Here is a 22389-nt window from a genome sequence, read left to right as displayed (position 1 = left end):
AAAATTCATTAGTTTGCCAGTCATTTTAACTCAGTTGTGGCCTGCAACTTACCAAAGGGTGATATTGGTGATATCTTGTGGTGACCGGTACCAGTTGAACCTGTCACTGGTCATTTGCTGGCTGAGTGATAGGATCAGAGCTGAAAAATATACTGTACACAGAAAGAAAACTAAATATCAACAGATCAAGAAATGCAGTCATTATTACAAATGCTGTTTGAAGTTAATAAATATTAAAAGCACATAGTTTTGATCACCAATCTTTGTTAAATTAACTTTTCTTTTGATGATGCTTCTGCAGAAAGGAGAGAACGATATCAAACTACTTTAATCAATACCCTTTACAGGAAAGTACACCTTTGCTTATGTGGCAGAGTGTGCTCAAGCTTGGATATAATGAATCTTGCAGGTGAGGATTGTCAACAATTCACATCATAAGAAATTGAGGCAAGAGGGAAATTGACACCTTTGGAATTACACGCATGTGCTTGAGTGTATGCAAAATAAATATTTTTTCCTTCTCTTGATTATTTCATCAACCATGATGCATTCTCTTTGAGAATTGTTAGTCTGCATTTCCAGTTATACAAAGCAAAATCAATTATAAAGTCATAGATCCATAAAGAAAGCCATGAAACAGGTAAGCACTGAGCTGGTTCCACGACATCTTCAACTGCATGGGCAGCGCAAGTACTTACAGAAAGAGGCCAGTGCTGTGGGGTCTAGTGTCACCATTCTGCGGAGTGCCATCGATACATCAGTTATGTTCAGCCTGGAGAGGGCATAACAATTAAAACTAAATGAAGGAAATCAGTGAAACATTTATTTTATAGGATTCATCAACCTGCAACATCCACTTCACAGATCATAAATCTCACTACAGGTATACAAGGACCCCTTCAAAACCTACTTCCTTTTTCTCCAAAACCATCATTGGATTTTCTTTTATTCCATTAATGCAGGACGATAAAGAGGCTACTTGTGCCTCCCATTTTCCAATATCACAGTTGACCCTGTATTTCCATCCCACTTTCCCACACAATCCCCATGGTCCATAATTTTCTTGATTTGCCGGCTATACAAAGTGAGGTGACACTGTGAGCTGTGAAGAGGATGTAGAAAGGCTTCATGGGGATGTAGGCTGGCTAAGGACAGGCCAAGAGAAATATAGTGTGGAAAAATGTGACTTTCATCTGTATTAATGAATTAGAGTATGACATTAGAGTTCGATGCTGGCACAAAGTGAGGTGGAAAGGGTAAAGATTGTAAACAGGTAAAGATTGTGCCAAGGAACATAGACCCTTAACTTAATCGATAAGATGAAAGTACGAGCATAATGTTGAAAATGTCAGGTTCTTCACTTCAGTCGGAAAAACAGAAACTGGAAAATGTTGCCATACAGAGGGATCTTTTTATTCTGGTTTATGAGAAACAGAAAATAATGTAAATAGAACAAGCAATTTGTAAGGCCTTTATTGCAAATGGGCTCGTGCATGAAAGCTCAAAGGAAATTGCTGTAATTGCACAGGGCTTTGTTCAGGCTTAATTTGAAGTATTGCTTACACATTTGGTTTCCGTAGCTGGATATTTGCGCTTTTGTGTCAGTGCAGTGTAGACTCATTACATTGATTCCTGGAGTGAAAAAGTTGTCCTGAGAGGAGACTGAAAAAGACTGGCCTACATTCAGAACAGTTTAGAATAATAAGGTGACTTTATTATGCTTTGCAAGATTCTGAGAGGGGGACCGTAAGGGTAAATGTAGCAACTGTTCCAATGGCCCACCATAGGGTCTCCCCTACTCTCACACTTCTTCCAAGATCTCCCCAGAGCTTAAATATTTTGGAGGAAGCATGGACAAGGGGACCTAGTGGGTGAAGTTAGGTAAAGAGGGAGCTGGAGCTGAAGAGAAGACTGTGCACATGAAGGACAGACGCAACAAAGGGAAGGGTTGTAATCAGTCATGACATGGCAGTTAACAATGGAAAGAAGCTGACAGAGAGGAAGATAAATATTTTAGGGTCCTCAAACAAGACCAAGGTATGGTGTAGTGCTTTAGTCAATACTACAAGCAGACCTTACCTGCTTACTTCCAGGTTTTGTTGGCTTTGTACACCATGTGAGCTTACTGCACATGCCGAGAGTCTTTATGTAAAGGGCAAATCACACATACAATAATTTTTGCTCACCAGTTTCCACTACTGCTAACTTAAAAATGGCCCTCCCGACCAAGAACTTGGGCATGCCTGACTCAGAAATATAAAGACAGCAGGCATATGGCAAAGATACAACAGGTACAAATCATCTCCCGTTATGATCATGTACTCTGGAGTAGCAATACCCAAGGAGCCCAAAAAAAGCAGCAATGTCAAGGATTGCATTTCTTCATCAAGAGGCTGACAGAGGCCTCCGGCAACACCAACAATCTGAGTGAACATGGAACAGCCTGATGGTGAAAACAGATATGATAGTGGCATTTTAGACGATTTTAAAGATGCATATCAGTGTGTGGGAACATAGCGATATGAATCATACGCACGCAAAGCAGTTTATTTTAACTTGGCATTATGATCGGCGTAGACATTCGAGGCAGCCATCCCTACCACTCTGTGTAAAAAAAAAACTTGCCCTGCACATCTGCTTTAAAAAAAAAAATCTCAAATCAAAGACGAGTTATACCTCCAAGTCCTTGACATTTCCAACCTAGGTAAAATGTTCTGATTGTCTACCCTAACTATGCCTCTCATAATTTTATAAACTTCTATCAGGTCTCCCCCGAGAAAATAATACAAGTTTGTCCAATGTTTTAGCTTATAGCTAATACCCTCTAATCCAAGCAGCATTCTGATAAACCTCTTTTGCATCCTCGCCAGTCTCCACATCCACCCTGTAATGGGGCAACCAGAACTATACACAATACTCCAAATGTAACCTAATCAAACTTTTATAAAACTGCAACTGCCTCCCAGCAGTGAACACATTGCACATATTCAGTGTGGAAGCTGTACCCCATTGTTGGGCTTATATCTTGAAAATTATAGAGAGATTGGTCGTGATTCTTACCTGTCAAATGCAGACACCGTGCTGATGGTGAGCAAAAAATACAAGAGGCACTGACTTGGGTAAACGAGCAAGCTGTACTGGTGGAGCAGATTTGTAATCTTGGAGAAATTATAACCAGACAGCACATAAATTACTACAATATTCCACACCATGTATCCAGCCAGAAACCCTTGTGAGAAAAGCCCAATTATCCTGCGAGAAGAACAGAAATGGATTTAGATCTGGGCATTGCAACACAGCCACAACATGATTTTCTCCATTATATATCTGCCAAGCATCCTTAACTTTACAAAATAAGATTATTAAAGTGAAAGACCTAAAAGAGCCTCTGGATGTAACCAATGTTCCATAAGTCAGTGGGAAATACTCAGCATGAGAATCAATTTAGAAATTTAAGTTAAGTGCTGAGATAGGGCAAGAAGGGATAGAGAATAGAAAAGGAAGGTCTGTAATAAGATATAACACAGGAGTGAGTTAAAAAATAAACAGATGATTGTGCAAAATGAAAGAGTTGGATAGGAACCAGCAAAGAAATTACATGACCTATTTAAAGTAACTGGTAGCAGAATTATTATCCAAAATCATTGAACTCAACAGCGAGTCCAGAAAGCTGTAATGTGCTTAGGAGCCAGATGAAGTGTTCCTCACTTCATTGAGATGCTGATGGCAGAGGTGCAACTGGCAGAAAGAAATGGGAATTGAAACAACGGGCAATTAGAAGCAGGGGGTCATGCTTACAGTCTGTGCTCTGCAAAGCAGTTATCCTTTCTACTTTTTGTCTCAAAACACAGTGCATCATATCAGAAATAGCAAATATGGTACAATGTATTGAAAATAGTGCAAGTCCCAAGGCAATGTTGAGTACAGGAGTTTAAGAAAAAGACAAAGCTGCAATAGCCTGCCAGAATTTAAACTGCTTCTGGGGACAGGCATCAGACCCCCTTACCTGAATCCACGGTGTACCTGTAAAGAGACATCTTTGGTTGTCCAAGTGGACTTAACCTGCATGTACACCTCGACTTGTTTGGCCATCTTCTCTGCCTCCATCCTGTCTGCAGCCTGAAAGCGACCTGCAGAAGCAATTTGCAACATATTAAAATTGAACCGTGAGACATGCAGCAGTCTTGCAGGGGAGGCTGAAAGCTCAAACTTTAGGATGAGCTCTTTGGACAAGTCAGATCCTGGTCGCAGGAGGCCAGTGGAAGACGGTGCATTCCTGTTGACTCCTGCATTCCTCTGTACTGAAGCTTTGGTTCCACACCACTCAGTCACTCAGACATTAAAACAATTTGGAATATTCCATTTGGAATATTTTGGAGGACCAAGAACCAAGAACCAAAAGAGCTTGTTACAGGGTCTTTAAAGCAGCAAAATATTCCAACACAATCCAAAGGAGGAGGTCAGAGCAGGTGATCAATAACCTGGTCAGAAAGGCAAATTTTACAGAGCATGTGAAAATATAAAGAAAAGAATGGTGCAGAGCCAGAGAGATTTTGGGAAGGAATTCCATTTAGGGAAGGAACCACCGAGTCCCTGGTCATCAATGGAGGGCAAAGGAACTGGAAATGCACCAGAGGCCACAATTGCAAAAAATATATATATTTATATATATTTATATATATTTATATATACATATTTTTCAGAGGTTGGAGAAGTCAGTGATAGAAAGGAACACATTTCTGTACATACTTAGAGGGAAAGATTTTTGGAATAGCAATCACATAGTCTGATACTCTCCCTTCAAAGAAAAACACACTGCTGCCTAAATCTCCCTCTGGAATGGACATAGCTCATTGAATACCACTATTTGAATTTGCTCTTTTATCATAAGAAGTGGTGCTTTGTTCTCCTTATGAATCTGTTACCATTGACCACCAGTGTTGCCTATACTGTACTAAATATCCTGCTTCATTTCATTACATTATGAATCGTAGGATTCACAAATGAGAGGATGACAAGTAATAATATGATGAGGAAAGTGAGAAAGGCAAAAATAATTAGAAAACCAGTTTACAAATTAAATGTTCAGTAAATAAAATAAACAGGATGAGAACCAGGAGATAAAAAATATTCTGAACCATTTCAAAAGACTGTGTCTCTCTGCTCTAGAAGAGAGTAAACTGCATAAACTGATTATGTGTTTCCACTTACAAGAAGAAATGAAAATGGAGGTCATGAACACAAGATAATTCAATAAGTCTAATAAGAAATCCAGGAGAAGCCACTTTAATTACAGAGTGGTGAGAAAGGGGACAACTGTGGCACAGTGGCGCAGGAGTAGAGTTGCCGCTTTACAGCACCAGAATCCTGGGTACAATCCTGACTATGGGTGTTGTCTGTATCGAGTTTGCACATTCTCTGACTGCGTGGGTTTTCTCCTGGTTCTCTGGTTTCTTCCCACATTCCACAGATATGTGGGTTTGTAGGTTAATTGGCTTCTGAAAATTGTCCTTAGATTGTTGGATAGAACTAGTGTACGATTGTCGATCGGCGCGGACTTGGTGGGCCGAAGGACCTATTTCAACGCTGTATTCTAAACAAAACTAAACAAACTAACATAGATGTTCTTAAAGAAAAAACAAATAAAGAGATGAGGGGGAAGGGAGTGAAAGAAGAAAGATGGAATTACACATGAAAAGAGGCATGATGGCAAAATGATCTGCTTCAATGTTGTAAATTATATACAACATTGGCAATTTCCAACTTTTTTCTATGATTCCACCATGGTTATAGTTTCATAGCTACATCCATGGCTAACCTGCTCTCTGTAATTATCACCACTAAAAACTGCAGTAAAAACTCACGGTTTCGTTCAAGAAATACTTTATCCACAGGCTGGCTGGAACCAGAGGATGTGGCAAAAAAAGGACCTTGAGACCGGGGAACTTGCCCAGCATCGATAATGTCGTCTTCCTCCACATCAAGTTCATTGCTGTGAACTGTTGGGCGCGATCTCCTGTTCATTGTTTTAAAAAAGAGATCTTATGTGACGTTGTTGGAACCATTCTTTGAAAGTACTATTTCATTTAAAGGAAACTCACAAGGGAAGACAAGTTAAATAACAATAGCTCAGTCATTGACATGGCAAACAAAGTAGTGGAGACGTTTTGTAAGTCAGGCAGCATCTGTAAAGTAAAAATCAGAGTTACGAGTTAAGAGATTAGTCACAAACTGAAATGTTAACTCTGTTTCTGTCTTCACAGATGCTGTCCACCCAAGGAATATCTTCAGCTTTTCTGCCCTTATTTCAAATTATTATCATCTGCATTTTTTTAGCTTTACAATAAATCAGGAAGTCTTTGTTAATGCCTAATCTGTGATTTTATTTTCGGTGCAAGTTGTGGCTCAGCAATTGGACTCGCAGCCTATGTAGTCCAGTGTCTGGTGATGTAATTGAAACAAGACATTCTGTAAGGCTGGCTATGGCATATGCTGTGGCCTTTCTTAAAGAATAGGAGGATTAATATTAGGACAGGCTATCAGCTGTGAGGAATTGAGACAAGGCGAAATGTCTTCGCTCGGAGAGATGCAATCGTTTGGAATTTTCAAACCTTAATGGCTATGTCTGCGCAATCACCGATTATGTTCAAGGCTGGTTTTTCTGCCTTCTCCGTATACTTCTGACACCTGTACTAATCAATAATATATCTATCTCTGCCTTAAAAATATCTACTGACTTGGCCTCCACAGTCTTCTGTGGCAAAGAATTCCACAGTTTCACCACCCTCTGACTAAAGAGATTTCTCCTCATCTCCTTCCTGAAAGAACGTCCTTTAATTCTGAGGCTATGACCTCTAGAAACATTTAAGTATATATATGTGCAGGTGTAAGCCATTTGGCCCTTCGAGCCAGAACGGCCATTCAATAGGATTGTGACTGATCATCCAAAATGAGTACCCTGTTCCTGCCTTCTCCCCCATAGCCCTTGATTCCGTTAGCCCCAAGAGCTAAAGTGTCCTCCATAATGTTTGGGACAAAGATCTATCATTTATTTATTTGCCTCTGTACTCTCACAATTTGAGATTTGCAATAGAAAAAAAATCACATCTGGTAAAAGTGCATATTATCAGATTTTATTACTGGGTATTTTTATACATTTTGGTTTCACCATGTAGAAATTTCAGCTGTGTTTTATACATAGTCCCCCCCATTTCAGGGCGCCATAATGTTTGGGACACATGGTTTCGCAGGTGTTTGTAATTGCTCAGGTGTGTTTAACTGCCTCCTTAATGCAGGTATAAGAGAGCTCTCAACACCTAATCTTTCCTCCAGTCTTTCCATCACCTTTGGAAACTTTTATTATTGTTTACCAACATGGGGACGAAAGTTGTGCCAATGAAAGTCAAAGAAGCCATTATGAATCTGAGAATAAGAATAAAACTGTAGAGATATCAGCCAAACCTTAGGCTTACCAAAATCAATTGTTTGGAACATCATTAAGAAGAAAGAGAGCACTGGTGAGCTTATTAATTGCAAAGGGACTGGCAGGCCAAGGAAGACCTCCACAACTGATGACAGAAGAATTCTCTCTATAATAAAGAAAAATCCCCAAACACCTGTCCAACAGATCAGAAACACTCTTCAGGAGTCAGGTGTGGATTTGTCAATGACCACTGCCCGCAGAAGCCTTCATGAACAGAAATACAGAGGCTACACTGCAAGATGCAATCCACTGGTTAGCCGAAAAAATAGGATGGCCAGGTTACAGTTTGCCAAGAAGTACTTAAAAGAGCAACCAGAGTTCTGGAAAAAGGTCTTGTGGACGGATGAGACGAAGATTAACATATCAGAGTGATAGCAAGAGCAAAGTATGGAGTAGAGAAGGAACTGTACAAGATCCAAAGCATACCACCTCATCTGTGACACAAGGTGGTGGGGGTGTTAAGGCCTGGGCATGTATGGCTGCTGAAGGTACTGGCTCACTTATCTTCATTGATAATACAACTGCTGATGGTAGTAGCATAATGAATTCTGAAGTGTATAGACACATCCTATCTGCTCAAATTCATACAAATGCCTCAAAACTCTTTGGCCGGCGGTTCATTCTACAGTAAGCCAATGATCCCAAACATACTGCTAAAGCAACAAAGGAGTTTTTCATAGCTAAAAAATGGTCAATTCTTGAGTGGCCAAGTCAATCACCCGATCTGAACCCAATTGAGAATGCCTTTTATATGCTAAAGAGAAAACTGAAGGGGACTAGCCCCCAAAACAGGCATAAGTTAAAGATGGCTGCAATACAGGCCAGGCAGAGCATCACCAGAGAAGACACCCAGTAACTGGTGATGTCCATGAATCGCAGACTTCAAGCAGTCATTGCATGCAAAGGACATGCAACAAAATACTTAACATGACTACTTTCATTTACATGACATTGCTGTGTCCCAAACATTATGGTGCCCTGAAATGGGGGGGGGCTATGTATAAACACTGCTGTGATTTCTACATGGTGAAACCAAAATGTATAAAAATGGCCTTTATTAAAACCTGACAATGTGCACTTTAACCACAGGTGATTTATTTCTATTACAAATCTCAAATTGTGGAGTACAGAAGCAAATAAATAAATGATGGGTCTTTGTCCCAAACATTATGGAGGGCACTGTATATCTAACTCTCTCTTGAATACATCTGGTCCTAGACTCTCCCACTAGTGGAAACATCCTATCCACATCCACTCTATCCAAACCTTTCACTATTCTTTATGTTTCAATGAAGTCCCCCCTCATTCTTCTAAACTCTGGTGTGATAGCAAAATGATTAATTTAATTAATTAATCAGATTGAGACATTTCAGCACAACCTGAAACATAGGACGTATTATGTGCAGATTGTATTATGTGTACCAGCATCACTGTACACGATAAACTAATACAAAACAGGTTAGAAAATTACAATAGCTCCTCAATACTCACTTGTTTCGCTTCCTGGTTTTACGTAAAAATTCATTGTTTGGTCCACTATACAACTTGCACACTTCAGAGACATTCTGGTCAATGAAGGTGGTTTCCGAATCTACAGTATACAGTAAATTTAATGTTAACTTTTGCTTATGTTTAGCTTTTATTGTTCACAATTTTGATCTGTAGCTTCCTCAGACTTCATAGAAACATAGAAAATAGGTGCAGGAGGCCATTTGGCCCTTCGAGCCAGCACCGCCATTCATTGTGATCATGGCTGATCGTCCACAATCAATAACCCGTGCCTGCCTTCTCCCCAAATCCCTTGATTCCACTAGCCCCTAGAGTTCTATCTAACTCTCTCTTAAATCCATCCAGTGATTTAGCTTCCACTGCCCTCTGTGGCAGAGAATTCCACAAATTCACAACTCTCTGGGTGAAAAAAGTTCCTTCTCACCTCAGTTTTAAATGGCCTCCCCTTTATTCTAAGGCTGTGGCCTCTGGTTCTGGACTCCCCCAACATTGGGAACATTTTTCTTGTATCTAGCTTGTCCAGTCCTTTTATATGTTTCTATAAGATCCCCTCTCATCCTTCTAAACTCCAGTGAATACAAGCCTAGTCTTTTCAATCTTTCCTCATATGACAGTCCCGCCATCCCAGGGATCAATCTCGTGAACCTAAGCTGCACTGCCTCAATTACAAGGATGTCCTTCCTCAAATTAAGAGACCAAACCTGTACACAATACTCCAGATGTGGTCTTACCAGGGCTCTATACAACTGCAGAAGAATCTCTTTACTCATATACTGAAATCCTCTCGTTATGAAGGCCAAAATGCCGTTAGCTTTCTTCACTGCCTGCTGTGCCTGCACGCCAACTTTCAGTGACTGGTGTACAAGGACACCCAGGTCTCGCTGCACCTCCCCCTTACCTAACCTAACACCATTGAGATAAAAATCTGCCTCCTTGTTTTTGCCGCCAAAGTGGATAACCTCACATTTATCTATATTATACTGCATCTTCCACGCATCTGCCCACTCACTCAACCTGTCCAGGTCATCCTGCAACCTCCTAACATCCTCTTCACAGTTCACACTGCCACCCAGCTTTGTGTCATCTGCAAACCTGCTAGTGTTGCTTCTAATTCCCTCTTCCAAATCATTAATATATATGGTAAACAGTTGAGACCCCAACACCGAGCCTTGCGGCACTCCACTCGCCACTGCCTGCCATTCTGAAAAGGACCCGTTTACTCCTACTCTTTGCTTCCTGTCTGCCAACCAATTTTCTATCCGTCAACACCCTACCCCCAATACCATGTGCTCTAATTTTACTCACCAATCTCCCGTGTAGGACCTTATCAAAGGCTTTCTGAAAGTCTAGATACACTTCATCCACTGGCTCGCCTTCATCCATTTCACTTGTCACATCCTCAAATAATTCCAGAAGATTAGTCAAGCATGATTTCCCTTTCATAAATCCATGCTGACGTGGACTTATCCTTTCACTGCTATCCAAATGCACCATTATTACCTCTTTAATAATTGACTCCAGCATTTTTCCCACCACCGAAGTCATGCTAACTGTTCTGTAATTCCCCCTTTTCTCTCTCGTTCCTTTCTTGAAAAGTGGGATAACATTAGCTATCCTCCAATCCACAGGAACTGATCCTGAATCTCTTGAACATTGGAAAATGATCACCAATGCGTCCACTATTTCTAGAGCCACCTCCCTGAAGACCCTGGGATGCAGACCATCAGGCCCTGGGGATTTATCATCCTTCAGTCGCATTAGTCTACCCAATACTATTTCTCACCTAATGCAAATTTCTTTCAGTTCCTCTACCCCCCTAAATCCTCTGTCCTCTAGTTCATCTGGGAGATTGTTTGTGTCTTCCTTTGTGAAGACAGATCCGAAGTACCTGTTCAACTCTTCTGCTATTTCCTTGTTACCCATAATAATTTCACCCGTGTCTGCCTTCAAGTGACCCACATTTGACTTTGCTACTCTTTTTCTCTTAACATATCTAACTTCACAAAGACCCATTGGACAAATGTCACTGGCTAGCTTAACTCCACGTCTGATGCAAGTTCATGAACTCAAAGAGTTAATTCTTTTCTCTCTTCATAAAATGCTGCCTGACTTGCTAAATGCTTCCAGCACCTTGTTGGGTTTTTTTGTGCAGATCACAGATCTTTGATACAGAACAGTCTTCAGAACTTGTATCAGAACATAGACACAAGAGGAAAAGGAGCAGCAGCAACTTATACCTCATTACCATATTTTCAAATATCCCCATCACACCTGCCAACTCCTTGTCTTGGCCTATAAACTAATCACTTTGTCACCACAATGCAAACTGCCACTTATTATGTATTGACTGCTATCTGGCTGAGCTGTCGAATGCAGGAACAGTTCATCTGCAGAAGGAAGCATTTCTGGGGATTGCACAAATGGAGGGAATTCAGAGGCACATTAAGCCTCTTGATAATTTTCACCCAGGTTTTACCCTTGGAACATTCTGCAAGCATTTGGTCTGTCAGGAGCCCAGAGACATTGGATTGTTTCTCAAGCTCATCGATAGCACAATAGCCACATCCATAGCTCTGATTACTTGGGATTTAAATAATTGTGATGTCTTTGACATGACAAAAAGTCATTTATCTACATTTCTTTATGACCATAAAGAAGGGAGGCCATTCAGCCACCTAGGTCTATGTTGGCTCACAGACCTATCGCACTCCCTCACTAAGTTAGAACTCATGTTACATTGGCTTTGATCACTTTGATCACTGAATTAAAAGCACATTCTAAAATCCATTCTTAACCAATCCCATCTTGACATTATCCCTGGAGTGGGTGATTTACTGAATGCAATGTGTTGGATTTGCATTTCCAATACATTATTAACTACTTCAGCACAATCCAATCTTTGTAATCGTGCAGTGTTTGTGCTGTGCATTTCTGAGAAGGCCGACCCTACTCACCACCCACTGGTGGTAGTTTTCTCTTTTTCTTCTTCTTTAGAGGAGGAGCATCCTGAAGATCTGGGGTTAGGGGCTCTTTACTTTCAGACTGGTGCCTTCCCGTTGAGCTCATTAATTTATCTGCAACAGGAGAGCAAATTAACAAGCATAAAAACAATCATAAAATCAACAATAATTGACAATGTTCCCTTACAGGAATGTCCAAGGTCGTCTATGTTGAGTCAGCAGTTCAGATAGTTTTCCATAACTGAGCGTTTGTAAGCTCACACATGGCCAATTAGTTGAGTGGGGGAGGGGTGCAGAGTTGTGGCAGATACCAGAGCAATTCATCCCTGGTTAAATTAAGATAAATTTACGTGCATACACAAAGTTAATCCTCACTGGTTATAAGCAATAATTTACAACACTAAAACAGATAGCATGTTTTATTATTATTTCTGGCATTGAGGAGAGGGCAACTTTTTAAAAGTTTCAGTTCTGTCATCATTCTCTAACCAATCCCAGTCTACTTTCCATTTTTATTTGGAGACCGAAGGGAAAGGTTAGCTTCCAGTCAGCCTAGAAATATATGAAATGCAAATTGGCCATTTGGCTCCTTGTACCTGCTCCGCCATTCAAAACAGTCACAGATTACTGCCCCTCAATGCTCCTTTCCTGCACTAACCTCATATTACTCGACAGCCTTAATAGCTAATAATTTATCAATCCGATTTCAACATACTTAGCAACTACTGAGAAAAGTTCCAGAATCTATTGGAGATGACACCAGTATATCCACCATCTCCAAAAAAATTCTCCAAAATCTTGGAAAGCAGATCTCATTCATTTTCCTCCCGTCAACTTCTCCACCATTACTTTGTATTAACTGATATTAGGTTCGTTCCTCGCTTACTCCAGAGTATTTTTATGTCTACTTCCATGAAGGATGACACAAATATTTATTCAATTTCTTTCTGCATATTCCCCAATGTAATCTCACGTTTCAATCACTATGGACCCACATAAAGTTTTGCCAATCTTTATTTATACATATCTTTACAAGCTCTTCTTATAGAATCTGATGTTTCTCATTGGCTTCTAATTTTCCCTTCACTTATCATCTCTTTGGTCCTGGTTGCTGAGTTCAGAATTTTTCCTAATTCCCAGATTTATTTGTTTTTTTGCACCATTAAAACATACTCTCATCTAATACTGTTTTTATCTTGATAGCCGTGGCTGGACCATCCAAAAAATGGATATAGCTGAGAAATGTTACCAGGGTTTCCACATCGATCACCTGGGAAGAAATTGTTTTAAAAAATCACAAAATGTGTTGATTTTTGTTTGACTATTTGCCCAAAATACTTCTACCTTGTTGACCAGTCTTATGGGCAGTGGCATCTACAATGTGAACCAAATTAATTATCTTTGCCACCCAGCCTGCATCCCCAGAGCCCTGGACTGAGCCAGTGTGCCTGGGGAAGGCCAGAGGATCACTCACCTGGAGACCTCTCATCATTCAGCTGTGGCATAAAATCTGATCAGAGCTGGATCGCTGAGCGGAAAGGACTGCTCACCAATGTAAATGCTGGGAGGTTCCACCGACTTTACTTTCTTGGCAACCCAGTGAGAGGTGTAAGATTTGAGAAGTTTTCCCTCATTCTGAAAGCAACACCAAACCAAAGAGCTGCAGTTTGGACATTTTAAACGGGAGACTGGGGCTGATAGCGGAGAAAGGCTGCGGTCAGTTTACCAAGGGATGTCACAATCTGTGGGTCCTAAAATGGCCGCAGGACCTCGTGACCAGCCACAAGAGCAAAAACCTTACAGCCCAGTCTCTAGGTTTCTGCAAAGCCACGGCCTGAACAATGGATGGGTATTGGCCATGCAGAAACCTGCGAAACCAGGTCAAAGTCCAGACACTGGGGCGCTGACATCAGCATACTCACAATGCCCCAAGCCGACCTACACAGTTAATCTCGTTAACGGGGCACAATAGCCCATAGAAAACTACCTGGTGGGTGATGGGAAACCAGTTAAACCCATCACCTCGCAACGAAATACCAATTAACACCGTCTGGCCATCCCCGGTACCCCCGGACATAAGCGCAGATCAGAGAGAAAACTCATACATATCTTTTAAACAAAGAGATCCCAAGATCTGGCGGGAGATAGGACGGGTCAGAATAGTATAACTGGCCACGACTTTTGGGTTTTAAACTCAAGTCAAACGGATACAGGAGGAAGAAAAGACAGGCAAGAAGAACGGATGCAAGAGAGAGGAACAGGCACGCAACTCGAGAAGAAATACTGCAAGAAAACCTGCAAGGAACGCAAGCCAGGAGGAAGACGAAAAGACAGGCAAGAAAGACACGCTCGCAGCAGGGACAGCAACACTCGCAACGACTGGCCAGTAACGCAAGAAACGGAAGGAAGAAACTCAGGGGACAAGCACGACCCTCACGGAAAGCAGCGGAGAAGCCGCACGAACAGCCAGTAACCCCAGTAATAGCCCCATGGTGAGCATGTACCCCGATCCTGCATATCCTGGACATAGTTTAGTGTAGAGGGGAGGGTGGTTTGAATAAACGTGGGTGTGTAAATGAATATGTGTTGGTCAAGTTTGCGATGTGTCGTACGTTCCCCATCTTACAGTCATGCATATGTCGTTTAGAACTGTGTCTAAGTATTCGTGTAGTGATGCATATGTCGTTTAGAACTGTGTCTAAGCATTCGTGTAGTGGTGCATATGTCGTTTGGAACTGTGTCTAAGTATTCGTGTAGTTGTGCATAAGTCTAATAGAACTGTGTATAAGTATTCATGGACAATAGTCCCAAGCGCTCAATAAAAGCCTTTTCCATTTAAACCCTGGTCTTCAAATCTGGTCTGGTTGAATTTTCTGCACTATAAACACTCCTGCATCTAAGTCCAGTGTCTAGAACCGTAGGGGGTGAGTGGGTCGAACCACTCACGGGGAACCAGTGTGCGCGGCCTGGTCAATGGATCAGAGCAAGGCACGGGGACCTTAGGTCGGGCGAAAGCTCGGCGCAGAAAACCCCTTACAGATAATGGCGACCACGAAGGGACACTGGCAGCAGGACGATAGTGTACCAGAAAAGGATTTTAAAACTAGGGATGTAATGGACGAGCGCATTGCGGACTATGTTTTTAGCAAGGTGAATATCACCAAACAATGGATGTGTGGTTTGTTAGAGGACAAGCGCCCACTGGATGCAGCGATCCGGTGGACGGCCAGTAAAGCCCACAAGAAATCGGTAGAAAAGGCGGTCTGGCTGACCTGCTATAAAAAGCAGGTCCAGCTTTTGGACCGCGTGGTTGTGGCACAGGCAGCCCAAATCAGGGACCTTCAGGAGGAGGTAGAGGAGAAGGCTGCGGGTGGGAACCAATTGATTGAGGCTCTGGACTCTTTAAACAAGGAGCGCCGGGTCGTGGCCAACCGCCACAAGGCCAGGGTAGAGCTGATGGAGTGCCAGATCACTGAGGCCATGCGCAGTGAGGGCAAGCTGAGGGAGACCCAGGAAGAGAACCTCAAGGGGGTTAGGGCAGCCTACAAAATGGTTTTGGAGGACAGGTCGGAAGGGGCCGACCACGGGGCCTGCCTGCAGGAGATAGAGGGTCTGCGGAGTGCTTTAAATAAAGCAAGTGGGCTGGTCTATCTAATGAACCCCCCCCCGCAGGCCAGTCACTAGCGGGTGCGAAGGTCCCGGTTCCGGTCCCTAGAAAGACCATGGTGGCTTCAGCCCCCAGACTCCGCGATCCCCCTAGCTACGAGGCATCCTGGAAAAGGGGTAGTGTAGGGGAGAGAGAGAGAGAGGAGCTCCCGGTCGAGGACTCGGCACCGGCGCCCATGTGCCCGGTCCTGGAAACCAGACGGGGACCCACCGTGCTGAATGGGGACGCCGGACCCATTCAGAGCGAGATCGTGGTGCCCCACAGCTCCCAGCAGTTAAGAGCCATGATCGGGCATGTTGCAAAATTGTCCGAATCAGGGGACCCTTCGCTGCATTTCAGGGAGATAGAGCAAACCGCCGCAATCAACGGTTGCGATGAGGGAGAACGGGCAAAAATGTTGCTGTTCTCCCTGGACAGCTAGATCCTCCAATGCCTCTCAGATGAAAGCAAAAGAGGGACCAGGACCTACGATCTCCTACGGGACGAGGTCCTGGAAGTTTTGGGGATGGGCGATGAGGGTCCATTTGCCCGATTAGGGAAGACCCTCCAGATGGAGGGAGAACCCCCAAGGGTTTTTGCGGCGCGACTGTGGACAGTGTATCAGAGCAGCTGCCCACACGTCCCCGCGCGGGATGTCCTGGTCGGGAATGGGAGAGCCCAGTGGCTCCGATGTTTGGTATCAAACAGCCTGGCGGCCGTCAGGGAGCAGGCGAAAGCCTGGTTTGATCCCACAAATAGTATAGAGGAGGCGGTTTTGGACCGTCTCACGGTAGGGTATAGGAACACCCGGAGTACGTCTACCCGACTAGTAAAAGGGAAGGTGCACGTAGCGGAGGCTACTGCACCGGCCCAAAAGGGGTGGCGACAGGAGGGTAACCCTACCGCACAGTCCAAGTGTTTCAGGTGCAGTAAGGTGGGGCACTGGCGGAAGGATTGCAGGGCCCACACCAAGGAAGATAGGGTTGGCACCACCCTGCGCGCCGATGTCCCAGTTAAGCCCGAGATCATCGAAATGATGATCGAGGTAATGCGGTCCCTCATGGCCGCACAGGGGAAGGTGGCAGTCGCTACCGGCTCCCCGGGTGCGAGGGGGGCACTGGACATTCCCCAATGACATCAGCCCGCGCAGCCCGCCTATCTGTGTCCTCTCCGCTACGATGCGTGGAAGAGGCCGCTTGTGGAGATGGTAGTGGAGAGGCAAAGGGGCAAGTATCTGTTGGACACGGGGGCTTCATGCACCGTGGTCCACACAGAGGAACCCTTTGACTCTCCCCTGTCCACAGGGGTCCCTTTCGCACTGGCGGGGTTCACAGGGAAGGAACAGGCTGGCGCACGTTCCATCCCGCTGTCCGTTCATTTGGGGGCACTCCATACCACATGGGAGTGTATCCTGATGAAGTGGACAGAAGGGGGTGGAAAGGGGATCATTGGATCCGATTTTTTGGTAAGCCATGGGATCCTCATGGACTTACGGAACCACTGCCTTTGGGTGGACAAGGGCGGTAAAGGGGAGATAATAGTAATTAGGGGAAAGGAGGGGAAAGGGACTCTGTGCACCATGAAGCCGCCCGAGGGTTACGACCTCGAGTGCATGGTGGCGGAGGTCCCGGCCGAACTACAAGAGTGTGTGGGGAGCAACCTGAACGCGTTTGCGACCCACAAACACGATTGTGGTAGGGTAGTGGGGTTCGAGGTCAGCATAGACGGGGACCCCATGACCCGACCCCAGAGGCAGTACAATTTCCCCAAGGAGGCGGAACCCGATTTGGAGATAGCCATATCTTCACTGGTGCAGCAGGGCGTGCTGAGGCCGATAGCCACACACATGAACTCTCCATTGTGGCCGGTTAGGAAACCGGATAACTCATGGAGGGCCACAGTGGACTACCGGGTCCTCAACAGTAATATCCCCGCCTGCGCACCCACAGTGGCAGCAGTTGCCGACCTCATAGGAAGTATCCCAGCATCCGCGACCACGTTCACGGTGCTGGATATTTCAAATGGGTTTTGGTCCATTCCGCTGCAGCGGGAGGACCAGTACAAGTTTGCCTTTACTTTTAAAGGGCAACAGTATACCTGGAACTGCTTACCACAGGGTTTCCACAACAGCCCCAGCATTTTTCACCAGTGCATGGCGGATAGCCTGAGGGAGTTTAGCCAGCGCCACCAGGTCGTGCAGTATGTGGACGACCTCCTCCTGTTCACAGACACAAAGGAGGAGCACGGTCCACTGCTGGCCGAGCTGCTAGAGCTGCTGGCTAGGAAGGGTTTTAAGATAAACCCGAAAAAGGCACGGATCGGTCTGCCAGAAGTAAAATTCTTGGGTCTGACCATCCGCGCCGGGGAAAGGGCTATAGATCAGGCTAGGAGGGAGTCAGTGCAGGAGTTGCCGATTCCCTGTACAGTAACGGGTGTGAGGTCTTTCCTGGGACTGACCGGGTATTGCAGAGACTTCATCGAAGACTACGCGGCCACCGCAGCCCCGCTACTCCGACTCCTACACAAGGGAGTGGAGTGGGCTTGGGATGAGGGTTGCCAGGCCGCGTTCGAGAAGTTGAAAGGGGATCTGCAAACCGCACCAGCCTTAGGAGCCATAGATGGGGAGAAAGGGTTTTCTCTGGAGGTGGCAGCCAGTGGGGACAGCCTGAGTGCCGTGCTGCTGCAGGAACGGCACGGTAGGCTGCGACCAGTGGTGTACTCCTCCAGGGTGCTCACCGATGTGGAGAGGAGTTTCTCCAATTGCGAGAGGCACCTTTTAACCACGCATTGGGCTGTGAAGAGGGCTTTAATCTTCACAGGAACCTCTCCAATCACTCTCCTCACCCATCATACACCCACCCAGATGCTTCTGGATGGAAGGATCAAGGATGGGACTGTCAGCAGCGCCCGCATCGCTCGCTGGACCCTCCTCCTTTCACAGATGAATCTGAAGATTGAAGGTCTGTGCGAGCCCAAGCTCGCGGCAAATTTAATATATCCCGGAACGGCCCATCGGTGTTCCGTGGAGGGGGTCTGGGACGTCGACATAGGTCTACGGGCTGGGATCCATCCCACAGGCCGGGAAATCTATGTGGACGGCTCCAGCACGGTGTCAGCTGGCGAACGACTCACGGGATGTGGAATTGCCTTGGCAATTAAGCTCCCCAGTATCATGAGCGCGCAGCAGGCCGAGTTGTCCGCAGTGGCGTACGTTATCACCCACCCAGAGAGGTTCCCAACCCCGTACACGATCTGCTCGGACAGTATGTTTACCTGCAATTCGTGTACCGAGTACCTGGCCATCTGGTCCCGTCGCGGATACACTTCCTCAGACGGGAGGCCTTTAACTGTTAAACCCCTGCTAGAGCAGATTTTGGCTGCAGTAGGGGAGAAAGGGGAGGTTTTTATACATAAGGTGAAGGCCCATTCCACCACAGAGCCCCGGTGGGAGGGCAACAAGCAGGCAGACGCCCTGGCTAAGGAGGGCGCCCGCAGTGGCATTTTCTGGGACCCCTATGGGCACAGGCAGATAGCAGCGATCCAGGGTAAGGAGGGAAACGTCGGGACCCCAAAGGTCACATTGCCTCTGGACCTGAGGACCGTCCAAGCTCAGGATCCTGCTTTAAAAGCCGTCCTCAGAGCTGTTAGTGAGGGCGAGCAGGTAGAGGGTCTCTACGGTAAGGCGACCCTCTCCGTAAAAGAAGGCATGCTCTTCCATGCCGAACAGTGGGTTGTGCCACAGCAGCACAGGAGGGAGTTCCTCCAGCTGGCACATGAGGGTCCAGGGGCAGGGCACCCCGGACCGGAGGTTACGTGGCAGCGGGTAGAGCAGGCGGGATGGTGGCCGGGGCTTAGGGACGAGGTCCGTGAGTTCTGTGCCAGCTGCCTCGTCTGTGCTGCCAATAACCCAGACCCCCAGAAAAGGAAAGCGCCCATGGGACACGTCAGGAGGGTGGAGGGACCATGGCAGTCGATCCAGATCGACTACATCGGGCCCTTGCCCACCACCCAAGGAGGCTATAAGTACTGCCTCGCCCTCATTGACGTGTTCACAAAGTGGGTGGAGGCTTTCCCCTGTAAAGCAGCTACGGCACTAGGTACTGCTAAGATCCTGGTCCGGGAGGTGTTCTCACGGTGGGGGCTCCCTCATTTTGTGGAGTCCGACCAAGGGAGTCATTTCACCGGACAGGTAATGCAGAACACCCTCATGCTCCTGGGCATTGAGGGGAAGTGGCACATAGCCCACAATCCCCAGTCATCAGGGATTGTGGAGCGCATGAACCGGACACTGAAAGAAAGGTTGAGGAAGGAGGCTATGGGCTCGCCCCAAAAATGGGCGGAGGTCCTGCCCCTAGTCCTCATGGGGATCAGGGCCAGCTAGTCTAAGAGCACGGGATATTCCCCGTACGAGCTGATGACTGGCAAGGTTATGCGCACTCCCACCCAAGTTCTGGCCCCGGTGCTCACGGAGGGTCAGCTCGAAGAGGTTAAGAGGGACAGGTTTGTCCAGAACCTCTTCGAGCATCTGAAGCAGGTCCACGGGCAGGCGGCTGGGAACATGGGAAGGCAGCACCTGGGCAACAAGCTGTTGCTGGAGCCGCGCAAGCTGCAGGAGTGGGAGGTAGGAGAACTGGTAATGGTTCGGAACTACGCTAGGGTAGGTAGTTTCGAACCACTTTACACGGGGCCCTACAGCATTGTAGATAAAGCCAGCCCCATGGTCTACGCCATGAAGATGCCCCGGCGGATTAAGTGGTTTCATATCAATCAATGTAAATTGTACAGGCCGGGAGCACAGGGGTCAACCACAGGGGCCAGCCCTGTGAGTGGGGACTCACAGCCAAGGATGAGGCAGGTCACGCAGACAGGCAAGGTTGCCTGCGTGAGGGGGGAGGACATTCTCCAGGAATGGAGGGTCTCGCGTTTTGGGTGGGATTCAGATGAGGAAGAGCCTGATCAGCTTGACCAGGGGCTGGATCCCATTACGGAGGAAGAGGAGTCGGAGGGGGACGACAGTAACGTCCCCGACTCAAGCACCAGGAAGGCGGGGGTAGCGGGCGGAGGCTCACCACCTGTAGGTACAGGCAGGGTGAGGCCGGATGCCGCGGGTATACCCAGCACCAAGGGGGCAGAGCTGGATGAGGCGGGGCCAGGGTCGGCAGCTGCGGGGGGTACCCGAGCTGCGGCACGGCAGGAACCGGTCCTCAGCCAGGCTGTCCAGGGGGCAGTGCCTAAGGTGACTCTCCGTAGGTCTAGCAGAGGACACCAACCTAGAAAGTTGGGGTCAATCATGCCCCGAGGTACCGGAGCCAAGTGAGGAGGAGGGAGCTAACGTTTCAGAGGAGGTTTAGCCCCCGCCAGGCAGCGACAGGCTGCGGAGGATCAAAGGTGGGAGACAGCGTGGTGCAGCCGCAGGAGATGAACCGCTGCAGCCCTGACAGGGATTAGCTGAGCCGCCCTGGGAAGGCGGCGCTGTATTATATTTTAGATAGATAAGGATTAGGTAATTAGATAAGGATAAGTAATTTAGATAAGTTTTGTGGGGATAGGTGTAAATAAAGTTGATGCGTCCAGGATGTGTGGGTGTGGGGTGCAGGCTGGGGGTCAAGAGACACGCCCGCAGGGGCGTTAACAAAGCCAAGCGCTCCCCAAGAGGCTGGCTATACCATATTTCTTTATCTGTTTTTCTGGAGTGGAAGGAGGCACTCGTATGGTGGATCGTTGCCACGGCGATCGGATGTGGGTGGGCCTATCGGGGCCGCACCAAGGACATCATCATTTACGGCTGCTCCGGGGACACGGCTCCCATCGCGACCGATGGGACTGGAAGGAGAGAAGCGGAGGAGACCGCAGTTCACTTCCATGAAGGCCGGTGGCCGGGGTGGCTGGGATCGAACTCTTCAGAGTATTCCAGCGCCTCAGGCTTTGCTTATCGGGACACTTCGTTATTGTGCCCAAGAGTCAAGATCATCGCCCAAAAGATCAGCGCCACCATTGGCAAAAGGATCTGCCTGGTATGCACGGGGAAGGTCCCCGCGAGCAGGCGGTGGTGGCTGAGGAAAACGAGCAGGACAATGGCCAACTCCACTGTTGAGTGGGAGAGACTTGACAACGACACTCACAGGACTATTTCTGGGACTAAAGAACAGTTGAGTGTGTGTGTTGGGACAAATGGTGGGAACCGGATGAGGGGATCTATATGTGTATGTGGGGTTCGAGGTATCGCTGACGTGCGGGTGGGCGAGCAGGACCCAGCCGCAAGCTGGTAGGAGGACGTGCCCCCTCCGCACCGTGTGAACTGTGATTTGCATTGTTTTTTTCCAAAATTGTATAAAGTGTGATTATGAAGGAATGTACAAAATGTAAATGTTGTAATATAGTTTTGCCCGGGACACGGGCAGTAAAGGTCAGCCTAAAAGATGGGGACTGTACGTTCGCAATGGAACACTAGTTAGTTAAAACCTCAGGGGTCTGGATGTGGAGAATCGGGAAAACATTGCTCAACCACATTATTTAATTGATTCGATAAGCTGGGGTTATGCAAATCAACAGGAGGGACTGTAAGATTTGAGAAGTTTTCCCTCATTCTGAAAGCAACACCAAACCAAAGAGCTGCAGTTTGGACATTTTAAACGGGAGACTGGGGCTGATAGCGGAGAAAGGCTGCGGTCAGTTTACCAAGGGATGTCACAATCTGTGGGTCCTAAAATGGCCGCAGGACCTCGTGACCAGCCACAAGAGCAAAAACCTTACAGCCCAGTCTCTAGGTTTCTGCAAAGCCACGGCCAGAA

General features: G+C 46.4%; 1 protein-coding gene across 4 annotated transcripts in view; it reads right to left on the bottom strand.

Moving 5' to 3' along the window:
* tmem237a (transmembrane protein 237a) overlaps window positions 1–22389 on the bottom strand; it is a 42599-nt gene that overhangs the window by 3830 nt on the left and 16380 nt on the right. For 3 of the 4 annotated variants that reach the window (XR_013547542.1, XM_078403522.1, XM_078403521.1), the window contains exons 5-11: window positions 11947–12066; window positions 8975–9074; window positions 5865–6016; window positions 4007–4130; window positions 3061–3252; window positions 699–772; window positions 53–152 (exon numbers count right to left, since the gene is read on the bottom strand). Coding sequence is in view for 3 of the 4 variants with exons in the window: in XM_078403522.1 (XP_078259648.1) it covers window positions 53–152; window positions 699–772; window positions 3061–3252; window positions 4007–4130; window positions 5865–6016; window positions 8975–9074; window positions 11947–12066 (862 nt within the window). In the remaining variant the exon portion in view is untranslated. The remainder of the gene's footprint in view (window positions 1–52; window positions 153–698; window positions 773–3060; window positions 3253–4006; window positions 4131–5864; window positions 6017–8974; window positions 9075–11946; window positions 12067–22389) is intronic. The other variant, XM_078403523.1, reaches the window with a different exon arrangement.

This window comes from Rhinoraja longicauda, chromosome 8 (assembly GCF_053455715.1).
Source record: "Rhinoraja longicauda isolate Sanriku21f chromosome 8, sRhiLon1.1, whole genome shotgun sequence".
NCBI lineage: Eukaryota > Metazoa > Chordata > Chondrichthyes > Rajiformes > Arhynchobatidae > Rhinoraja > Rhinoraja longicauda.
The sequence above is the reverse complement of the archived record's forward strand: the minus strand, read 5'-3'. Positions and strand labels throughout refer to the sequence as shown.